This window comes from Protomyctophum parallelum (genome assembly GCF_964188405.1).
Source record: "Protomyctophum parallelum genome assembly, chromosome: 4".
Lineage (NCBI taxonomy): Eukaryota > Metazoa > Chordata > Actinopteri > Myctophiformes > Myctophidae > Protomyctophum > Protomyctophum parallelum.
The window spans coordinates 47,582,415-47,594,895 of record NC_139700.1 but is presented as its reverse complement, the minus strand read 5'-3'; the positions used below and the strand labels follow the sequence as shown (position 1 = coordinate 47,594,895).

General features: G+C 44.0%; 1 protein-coding gene across 2 annotated transcripts in view; it reads right to left on the bottom strand.

The window, feature by feature from the left end:
• The window catches only part of pgghg (protein-glucosylgalactosylhydroxylysine glucosidase), a 28,052-nt gene that overhangs the window by 10,830 nt on the left and 4,741 nt on the right, over positions 1 to 12,481 (bottom strand). For both annotated transcript variants that reach the window (XM_083763158.1, XM_083763157.1), the window contains exons 5-8: positions 12,008 to 12,266; positions 11,172 to 11,348; positions 1,396 to 1,515; positions 59 to 190 (exon numbers count right to left, since the gene is read on the bottom strand). In XM_083763158.1, coding sequence (XP_083619284.1) covers positions 59 to 190; positions 1,396 to 1,515; positions 11,172 to 11,348; positions 12,008 to 12,266 — 688 coding nt within the window. The remainder of the gene's footprint in view (positions 1 to 58; positions 191 to 1,395; positions 1,516 to 11,171; positions 11,349 to 12,007; positions 12,267 to 12,481) is intronic.

Sequence of the window (12,481 nt, the reverse complement as noted above, 5' to 3'; positions counted from 1 at the left end):
ACTTCTCACCCTATATCTCGAAGGGAGAGGGGAGTAGTAGTAGTAGTGATAGACATACTCGGGTCAGGTACAGGTAATGCTGGAAGGTCAGTGCCACGTCTCCGTTGATGTGAACTTCCTGTTGCCCATATATGTCCTCAGGACACACCTCTCTTCCTGACACAGCGCTCTCCCACGGAAACTTCAGTCCCTGCGTACGCAGACACACATGCATGCACGCACACACACACACACACACACACACACACACACACACACACACACACACACACACACACACACACACACACACACACACACACACACACACTTAAACAAGGCGATTCAATGTGCTTTATGCAAAACATCAAGCAAAGGAAACACCACACTATAAACTGTACTTTTTGGCCAAAAGGGGATTTTGTTTCCACCGGAAAAAAAAAACGTTTTAGTTACTCCGCTGCGCCCTCTACTGATATTGCCCAGAGAACTGCCTCATAGAGAATATATTTCCTCCGGTGGAAAAAAATCCCTTTCTGGCCAAAAAGTACCGTTTATACGTGTGGTGGGGGGCTCAAGAGTGCTTCCACTAAGGAAAGTAGGCTTTCTATTGACACAACCCATGTTTGTATTGGTGAGTAGGTCAAACGTTCGTGAGATTTCCACTAAAGAGGAGAGGCTGGTCTGATTTCGATTTGAGATTTAACCCCGTTTGTCCCATAGCCTTACTGCAGGGCAGAAATTTGCAGAATCGAAAGCAGGAAGGGTATGGAACAGAGCTAGGTGGGTCAGTAAATGTGAGAAAATATGGAGGCGGCTGTTCGTAGCTACAGTGGAGTCACTACTGCTGTATGGACCCTCACAGTTGAGTCAGTACTGCTGTATGGGGCTGAGACATGGACCCTCACAGTGGAGTCAGTACTGCTGTATGGGGCTGAGACATGGACCCTCACAGTTGAGTTAGTACTGCTGTATGGGGCTGAGACATGGACCCTCACAGTGGAGTCAGTACTGCTGTATATGGACCCTCACAGTGGAGTCAGTTCTGCTGTATGGACCCTCACAGTGGAGTCAGTTCTGCTGTATGGACCCTCACAGTGGAGTCAGTACTGCTGTATATGGACCCTCACAGTGGAGTCAGTTCTGCTGTATGGACCCTCACAGTGGAGTCAGTTCTGCTGTATGGACCCTCACAGTGGAGTCAGTTCTGCTGTATGGACCCTCACAGTGGAGTCAGTTCTGCTGTATGGACCCTCACAGTGGAGTCAGTACTGCTGTCAGTACTGCTGTATGGACCCTAACAGAGTGTGTACTGCTGCACTCAGCTTTATATTAGGCGATTGGCACCGGCTGTAAACATGACATTGATTACAAAAATAAAGATGTCAAAAATATAGAAACAACGAAGACTGGTACCTTGTGCCCCTGCTTCTGGGCGTTGTCCCGCGCTCCGTCAATAGTGCTCACCCTGTAGTCCAGCACGGCCTGCGCCAGCCGCGGGTAGAAGAGGGCGACGCCAGGGTACATCCAGATGTCCTGAAACACAGCCATCATAGTGAACTACACCAGGGTACACATCCATATGTCCTGAAACACAGCCATCATAGTGAACTACACCAGGGTACACATCCAGATGTCCTGAAACACAGCTATCATAGTGAACTATGCCAGGGTACATCCAGATGTCCTGAAACACAGCCATCATAGTGAACTACGCCAGGGTACATCCATTATGTCCTGAAACACAGCCATCATAGTGAACTACACCAGGGTACATCCATTATGTCCTGAAACACAGCCATCATAGTGAACTACGCCAGGGTACATCCATATGTCCTGAAACACAGCCATCATAGTGAACTACACCAGGGTACATCCATTATGTCCTGAAACACAGCTATCATAGTGAACTACGCCAGGATACATCCATATGTCCTGAAACACAGCTATCATAGTGAACTACACCAGGGTACATCCATTATGTCCTGAAACACAGACATCATAGTGAACTACGCCAGGGTACATCCATTATGTCCTGAAACACAGCCATCATAGTGAACTACACCAGGGTACATCCATTATGTCCTGAAACACAGCTATCATAGTGAACTACGCCAGGGTACATCCATTATGTCCTGAAACACAGCTATCATAGTGAACTAAGCCAGGGTACATCCATTATGTCCTGAAACACAGACATCATAGTGAACTACACCAGGGTACATCCATTATGTCCTGAAACACAGCCATCATAGTGAACTACGCCAGGGTACATCCAGATGTCCTGAAACACAGCCATCATAGTGAACTACGCCAGGGTACATCCATTATGTCCTGAAACACAGCCATCATAGTGAACTACGCCAGGGTACATCCAGATGTCCTGAAACACAGCCATCATAGTGAACTACGCCAGGGTACATCCATTATGTCCTGAAACACAGCCATCATAGTGAACTACACCAGGGTACATCCAGATGTCCTGAAACACAGCTATCATAGTGAACTACACCAGGGTACATCCAGATGTCCTGAAACACAGCCATCATAGTGAACTACGCCAGGGTACATCCATTATGTCCTGAAACACAGCCATCATAGTGAACTACACCAGGGTACATCCATATGTCCTGAAACACAGCCATCATAGTGAACTACACCAGGGTACATCCATATGTCCTGAAACACAGCTATCATAGTGAACTACACCAGGGTACATCCATTATGTCCTGAAACACAGCTATCATAGTGAACTACGCCAGGGTACATCCATTATGTCCTGAAACACAGCTATCATAGTGAACTATGCCAGGGTACATCCAGATGTCCTGAAACACAGACATCATAGTGAACTACGCCAGGGTACATCCAGATGTCCTGAAACACAGCTATCATAGTGAACTACGCCAGGGTACATCCATTATGTCCTGAAACACAGACATCATAGTGAACTACGCCAGGGTACATCCATTATGTCCTGAAACACAGCCATCATAGTGAACTACACCAGGGTACATCCATTATGTCCTGAAACACAGACATCATAGTGAACTACACCAGGGTACATCCATTATGTCCTGAAACACAGACATCATAGTGAACTACACCAGGGTACATCCATTATGTCCTGAAACACAGACATCATAGTGAACTACGCCAGGGTACATCCATTATGTCCTGAAACACAGCTATCATAGTGAACTACGCCAGGGTACATCCATTATGTCCTGAAACACAGACATCATAGTGAACTACACCAGGGTACATCCATTATGTCCTGAAACACAGCCATCATAGTGAACTACACCAGGGTACATCCATTATGTCCTGAAACACAGCCATCATAGTGAACTACGCCAGGGTACATCCATTATGTCCTGAAACACAGCTATCATAGTGAACTACACCAGGGTACATCCATTATGTCCTGAAACACAGCCATCATAGTGAACTACGCCAGGGTACATCCATTATGTCCTGAAACACAGCCATCGTAGTGAACTACGCCAGGGTACATCCATTATGTCCTGAAACACAGCCATCATAGTGAACTACGCCAGGGTACATCCATTATGTCCTGAAACACAGACATCATAGTGAACTACGCCAGGGTACATCCATATGTCCTGAAACACAGCCATCATAGTGAACTACGCCAGGGTACATCCATTATGTCCTGAAACACAGCCATCATAGTGAACTACACCAGGGTACATCCAGATGTCCTGAAACACAGCCATCATAGTGAACTACGCCAGGGTACATCCATTATGTCCTGAAACACAGCCATCATAGTGAACTACGCCAGGGTACATCCATTATGTCCTGAAACACAGCCATCATAGTGAACTATGCCAGGGTACATCCATTATGTCCTGAAACACAGCCATCATAGTGAACTACGCCAGGGTACATCCATTATGTCCTGAAACACAGACATCATAGTGAACTACACCAGGGTACATCCATTATGTCCTGAAACACAGCCATCATAGTGAACTATGCCAGGGTACATCCATTATGTCCTGAAACACAGCCATCATAGTGAACTACGCCAGGGTACATCCATTATGTCCTGAAACACAGACATCATAGTGAACTACGCCAGGGTACATCCAGATGTCCTGAAACACAGACATCATAGTGAACTACACCAGGGTACATCCATTATGTCCTGAAACACAGCTATCATAGTGAACTACGCCAGGGTACATCCAGATGTCCTGAAACACAGCTATCATAGTGAACTACGCCAGGGTACATCCAGATGTCCTGAAACAGACATCATAGTGAACTACACCAGGGTACATCCAGATGTCCTGAAACACAGACATCATAGTGAACTACACCAGGGTACATCCATTATGTCCTGAAACACAGCTATCATAGTGAACTACGCCAGGGTACATCCAGATGTCCTGAAACACAGACATCATAGTGAACTACACCAGGGTACATCCATTATGTCCTGAAACACAGCTATCATAGTGAACTACGCCAGGGTACATCCAGATGTCCTGAAACACAGCTATCATAGTGAACTACGCCAGGGTACATCCAGATGTCCTGAAACACAGACATCATAGTGAACTACACCAGGGTACATCCATTATGTCCTGAAACACAGCTATCATAGTGAACTACACCAGGGTACATCCATTATGTCCTGAAACACAGCCATCATAGTGAACTACGCCAGGGTACATCCATATGTCCTGAAACACAGCTATCATAGTGTACTACGCCAGGGTACATCCATTATGTCCTGAAACACAGCTATCATAGTGAACTACGCCAGGGTACATCCATTATGTCCTGAAACACAGCTATCATAGTGAACTACACCAGGGTACATCCATTATGTCCTGAAACACAGCCATCATAGTGAACTACACCAGGGTACATCCAGATGTCCTGAAACACAGCTATCATAGTGAACTACGCCAGGGTACATCCAGATGTCCTGAAACACAGCCATCATAGTGAACTACACCAGGGTACATCCATTATGTCCTGAAACACAGCCATCATAGTGAACTACGCCAGGGTACATCCATTATGTCCTGAAACACAGACATCATAGTGAACTACGCCAGGGTACATCCATTATGTCCTGAAACACAGCCATCATAGTGAACTACACCAGTAGTACAGTCTCTGGAGGGGGGTCTCCTGCACCCCCCGGAAATATACTTCTAATCAGAGTTTTCTTATTGGAAAAAATGTGCTGAAAATGATGAGCTATGATAAAAAGTTGTCAAAATGTCCCATCTACCTCAAAACCCCCTTTTTGGTATATGGCTCTGGCGAAATTGTGTAAAGGCAAATATGAATTCACGAAAATTACATAAATAGACATGGTAGTCTGAAATTGGTCATGAAGTATCTTGACACATATGGGTAAGTAGCAGAACAGGATTTGGGGGGTTGCTACCATTATATTCTTAAATATGACCCACATCATCCTCAAAAAGACAAAAGAATATGGTGTCCGCTTGGCTAATAACAACAAAGATGGTTATTTTCCAACACATTATGGTGAGTATCACTGCCTCACTTGTATATAGAAAACTTCCCATATCCCTAAGCTTCAATTTGAGCCCAAGATAACCTTTCTATCTTGTAAATTAGTCTTTCTGTAGCCAAAATTCTGAACTATACCTCAAATCGGTGAAAATTGTATATTTAGTCAGTATCAGCTATACATTTGGAATAAATGAATGAATGACTGAGTTTGAACTGACTCCACATCATGGAATATTTCTTACTTGAATAAGCTATGTTAAAAAGTTTGCAAAGTGTCCCATCTACCATTTTTATGCAAATGAGTGCCTCCATTATCAAAATAATCGATTTTCACTATATCTCAGCCAATATTGCACTTAAATGAACAAATAAGGTGTCTAGACCTATGTTTTGAGGGTCAAGGATCTCAGTGAAACTATTCTTAAAGTGACCACATGTGCCCGTGGCATGCTGGTGTACAAATCAGTGCAGATTAAATATCTATCTCGTCGGCTTCTTGTCCATGCTCTCCAGACAGTGTCAAGGAGATCAACCAGTGAGGTTGGTAGGACTGCACCGCAGGACACACTGGATTAAAAAACTCAACCACCCCTGTCCTTCATCATAGGGTTTTGGTTTTTCCAAAAAAGCTTCATCAGCTCGCTTGTATAAGGCAACACGGTGGTTCTCTTCAGAGCAGAGTAGCATGGAGCAAGACGAGCCAGGTCAACTTTAGATTTAGAAATTAGTTTGTCATCTGCCCCCACCACTCTTTCACTGAAGACTCACAATTCAAATAGCTCTAGCCAAGCCATGTGGCTCATCGGTCAGGAGCCTAACAAGTACACTCCCTGGCATGACTAGTATGTCGCAGGGACCCTTTGGTATTACCCAGCTGGGGATCGAACCCCTGACCATCCAGTCTCAGGGTGGACGCTCTAACTACAAGTCCACTGAGCTGTTGATGATATCCAGGGCCTCTTACGGGTGTGTAACTCTAGAGTGTAAAAAATGGAACCAAATGGACCTGTAAGCCTTGCGGAGCCATGAGGCCCATAGGGCAGGAGCCAATCTCCCGTTTCTGTAGTAGGAGGCAGCTTGATGTACAAGTACACCCCCTGGACATGACGCTAGTATGTAGCAGGGACTTACCCCAATCCAACCCTTGATGCTGAGTACCAAGCAGGGACAAGCAGGGAGGTACTGGGTTCCATTTTTCAGAGTCTTTGGTATGACCCAGCCGGGGATCGAACCCTGACCTCCCAGGCTCAAGGCAAATGCTCTGACCACAAGGCCAAGGCCCCTTACGGGTGTGCAACTCTGAACTCTGAATGTACAAATGGAACTGTAAGGGTTATGGGGGTCCTTGAAATGTGCCTTGTGCTACACTATATAGAACAGATCCTTAATTAGTATAGTTGGAGCAATTAATCTGTCTGCTGTATGGACAGAGTTGCGAGTCTTCAGTATGGTAAATGGTGGATTTATAAAGCGCTTTTATCCAAGGCGCTTTACATAGATTGTGCATTACATTCACCCATTCACACACACATTCATACACTGATGGCAGCGGAAACCATGCAAGGCACCAAACTGCACACCAGGAGCCGTTAGGGGTTCAGTGTCTTTCTCAAGGACACTTCGACACTAACTCTGGGGGAGCCCGGGTTTGAACTGGCAACTTTTGGTTACCATCCAGACACTCTACCCCTGATCCACCGCCGCCCCAGTGGACGTCACCCGTGCCAAGTTGCTGTGGATAATGGTGGGTTAAAGTTGACCTGGCTCGTCTTCCTCCATGCTACTCTGCTCTGAAGAGAACCATCGTGTTGCCCGATAGCTGATGTAGCTGATTAAGCTATTGTGGAAAAACCAAAACCATATTAAGGGCAGAGATGGTTGAAAATCCCTGTCATTGGAGACCATGGACAAGCAGACAAAGAAGACTGATGAGTTCTATGAACACGATGACTCATTCATGTGACTGTGCATTTTGTCCTTTATGGTGCAGGCTAGGGTGGTCACTGTTTGTACACTGTTGCTTACATGTTTGCCTTTGAGTGTGTACAGGAATAGGATGGAATACTGTTACAGGATTGTGTGACTGTTTGAATTTTGTACTGCATATTGCAGGCCATTCTATAGTCTAGTGTGTATACTGCCGTATACTATTGTTCATACTAAGGATGTTTTTAGTTTGTGATGTTATTCTACAGTATATTCTAAATTATAAAGCTTGCTTAAAAACACAGCACCTGTCTAGATGTTATATGCAATATTGGTATCTCTTACGTATAAATGTGACTTTATTGTAATGTAACTGATTTGTACACTAGCATGCCACGGGCACATGTGGTCACTTTAAGAATAGGTTAACTGAGACCCTCAAAACATAGGTCTAGACACATTATTTGTTCATTTAAGTGCAATATAGATATAGTGAAAATCGATTGTCTTAATAATGGTGACACTCATTTGCATAAAAATGGTAGATTGGACACTTTGCCAACTTTATAACATACCGTAGCTTATTCAAGTAAGAAATATTCCATAATGTGGAGTCAGTTCAAACTCAGTTATTAATTCAAAATGTATAGCTGATACTGACTGAATATACAATGTTCACCGATTTGAGGTATAGTATATACCAAAGGGTCCCTTTGGTACATACTAGTCATGCCAGGGAGTGTACTTGTTAGGCTCCTGCCCTATGAGCCACATGGCTTGGCTAGAGCTATAGAGCTATTTGAATTGTGAGTCTTCAGTGAAAGAGTGGTGGGGGCAGATGACAAACTCATTTCTAAATCTAAAGTTGACCTGGCTCGTCTTGCTCCATGCTACTCTGCTCTGAAGAGAACCACCGTGTTGCCTTATACAAGCGAGCTGATGAAGCTTTTTTGGAAAAACCAAAACCCTATGATGAAGGACAGGGGTGGTTGAGTTTTTTAATCCAGTGTGTCCTGCGGTGCAGTCCTACCAACCTCACTGGTTGATCTCCTTGACACTGTCTGGAGAGCATGGACAAGAAGCCGACGAGATAGATATTTAATCGGCACTGATTTGTACACCAGCATGCCACGGGCACATGTGGTCACTTTAAGAATAGTTTCACTGAGATCCTTGACCCTCAAAACATAGGTCTAGACACCTTATTTGTTCATTTAAGTGCAATATTGGCTGAGATATAGTGAAAATCGATTATTTTGATAATGGAGGCACTCATTTGCATAAAAATGGTAGATGGGACACTTTGCAAACTTTTTAACATAGCTTATTCAAGTAAGAAATATTCCATGATGTGGAGTCAGTTCAAACTCAGTCATTCATTCATTTATTCCAAATGTATAGCTGATACTGACTAAATATACAATTTTCACCGATTTGAGGTATAGTTCAGAATTTTGGCTACAGAAAGACTAATTTACAAGATAGAAAGGTTATCTTGGGCTCAAATTGAAGCTTAGGGATATGGGAAGTTTTCTATATACAAGTGAGGCAGTGATACTCACCATAATGTGTTGGAAAATAACCATCTTTGTTGTTATTAGTCAAGCGGACACCATATTCTTTTGTGTTTTTGAGGATGATGTGGGTCATATTTAAGAATATAATGGTAGCAACCCGCCAAATCCTGTTCTGCTACTTACCCATATGTGTCAAGATACTTCATGACCAATTTCAGACTACCATGTCTATTTATGTAATTTTCGTGAATTAATATTTGCCTTTACACAATTTCGCCAGAGCCATATACCAAAAAGGGGGTTTTGAGGTAGATGGGACATTTTGACAACTTTTTATCATAGCTCATCATTTTCAGCACATTTTTTCCAATAAGAAAACATTGATTAGAAGTATATTTCCGGGGGGTGCAGGAGACCCCCCTCCAGAGACTAGACTACAGGGTACATCCATTATGTCCTGAAACACAGCCATCACAGTGAACTATGCCAGGGTACATCCATTATGTCCTGAAACACAGCTATCATAGTGAACTACACCAGGGTACATCCAGATGTCCTGAAACACAGCCATCATAGTGAACTATGCCAGGGTACATCCATTATGTCCTGAAACACAGCCATCATAGTGAACTACACCAGGGTACATCCATTATGTCCTGAAACACAGCCATCATAGTGAACTACGCCAGGGTACATCCATTATGTCCTGAAACACAGCCATCACAGTGAACTATGCCAGGGTACATCCATTATGTCCTGAAACACAGACATCATAGTGAACTACACCAGGGTACATCCATTATGTCCTGAAACACAGACATCATAGTGAACTACACCAGGGTACATCCAGTATGTCCTGAAACACAGACATCATAGTGAACTACACCAGGGTACATCCATTATGTCCTGAAACACAGCCATCATAGTGAACTACACCAGGGTACATCCATTATGTCCTGAAACACAGCCATCATAGTGAACTACACCAGGGTACATCCATTATGTCCTGAAACACAGACATCATAGTGAACTACACCAGGGTACATCCAGTATGTCCTGAAACACAGCTATCATAGTGAACTACACCAGGGTACATCCATTATGTCCTGAAACACAGCCATCATAGTGAACTACGCCAGGGTACATCCAGATGTCCTGAAACACATCCATCATAGTGAACTACACCAGGGTACATCCATTATGTCCTGAAACACAGACATCATAGTGAACTACGCCAGGGTACATCCAGATGTCCTGAAACACAGCCATCATAGTGAACTACACCAGGGTACATCCTGAAACACAGTGAACTACGGCAGCTGGCAGTGTTCCAAGGTTCAAGGTTGTACTTATTGTTCCATCTTGTGTACAGGTACGTAAGAGTTAAACATATTTTTAGCTTGGCTTCCTTCAGACAATGCAGCAGCGTAGACAGCACAAACAACAAACACAGCAAACAAAAGGGATAGAGTATCAAAGAGACAAAGAGAGTATCATATGTGCATGTTTTCCCTGTAGTAGCAGAGTTAGGTAGACTTTCTGTCAACAGCTTCACACACAGAATAAGGTTATGTTTGATATACGTATCCAACCAAGGTCCATGTTTTAGGTTGTTATTAGAGAAAGTATAGTCCTACTAGACCCCAAGAAATTATATTTGACCACAAGAGATCACGGGATCTACTGAATGTGTCGAATTGACATATTGAGCCTATGACACACAGTGTGGCTTCCCCCCAGTAGGCTACATTCACATTCAGTAGATCCTGTGCTCTTTTGTGGCCAGGTGTAATTTCTTTGGGTCTAGTAGGTCTATAGTAAATAACACACAAAGAAATTGCCATATTCTTTTGTAAATAAAGACGTATTTAGCCCCATGTTCGAATGTCCCCCTGTCAAAAACAGCAAAAATCGCTAAAACAAAAGAAAGCAAATGAAAATTAATTAACACTCATCTTTTACTTTCTCTAATAACCTAAAACATGAACCTTGGTTGCGTTTTCCTGTGCCCGGTTTCGCTCTGGTTCTTATCAGTTCGTTCATGTATCTGATGGTTTGGGGGAAAGAATTAAGCTTTTTTTGCAGTCTGTTTCCAGTGGCCAACATCCATACGTCCATACTGTATGTCCTGGGAACGGGAGTTATGGATGTCATGTTGGAAGATAGAACTGAACAAACACTCTACAGCAATATACAGACAGACAGACAGACAGACAGACAGACCTGGTCCCAGAAGACGTGTCCCCAGTAGTCCTGTCCGTCTCCCCCGTTGGACAGCCCGCCAGGACTGACCCCCCCGAACAACCCCGCGGACTCATGCAGCGACGGGAACGCACTCAGCAGGTAGAACATGCAGCCAATCAGAGCGCGGTTCAAGGTAGGAGAGCCCGTCACCTCCACCTAGACGGACGGACAGACAGACAGCACACCAAACAGTTGGTGTCCAAATGCAGAATTGCAAACCGAGCGCTCAATGTTTCTCGTGATAAATGCGAATGATGATTATTTTAGAAAAATCTTGAAAATGTGAAGCAAATCTTTGAATATTTATTCTTTCAGACGGTTTTTAACTCATATCTTTGCTTCTGGGAGGTCCCTGGAACAACATATTTTCAGATGGGGCTCGGCAGCCAATTACATAATAATTGTTGGTGTCCTTGACATGAAATAGTTTGAAAACCACTGATATAGAAACATAGTTTTTTTTTCAGAAAACTGTCATGATTTCGAACTTAACCCATTCTGGACGGGAACCCATTTTGGTGTTTTAAGCATTATGTTATGCTTTAGCTATTGAAAAATAGCAGATCTACAAGCTCCACGTAGTAGGCAGCGCAGATCTGCTTTTTTTTGGAAAATCATGAAACTGTGGCGGAAATCTTTGAATATATATTATTTTAGGGCAAACTCAAATATTTGCTTCTGGGGAGGGGGGGGGGTGTCCCTGGAACAACATACTTTCAGACATTCTAAAAAATTTCATGTTTTAGAAGATATTTAATCGTCCTCCTCAGGTCTAAATGGGATAATACAGTTTTACCACCACCACTCGCTCATACCTGGCTTTCCAGCCACACCTCGCTCCAGGCGTGCTGGTGGGAGGGCCTGAGGCTCCCGGCGGCCATCAGCTCCAGGGCCTGGTCGTAGCTGGCCTGCGTGGCCTCGGGGCCGTCGCCCACCGCCAGGACGAAGCCCCAGCGGGACTGGCTCTGGTCGGGCAGCAACGCCACGCTGTCCGGGAGCGGCGTCCAGATGAGATGCACCGAGCCCTGCGGGCCCCCCTCCACCTCGGGCGTGTTGATCTTCCCGTGGATGTGTCTGTGGTGGAGCAGGGTTATTAGTATAGTTTACTTAAAACTAACTAAATAAATAACGAAAACTAAAATTGATAAAAACCAGAACTACGCCTCTCAGCCATTATCCTATACTACAGATGAAAACATGTGAGCAAAAGATGTGCGCAAAAGATGTGAGCAAAATTGTCTGAAATTCTCCTTTAAACAACACATTCAGTTTAGAAACACCAACCGGCA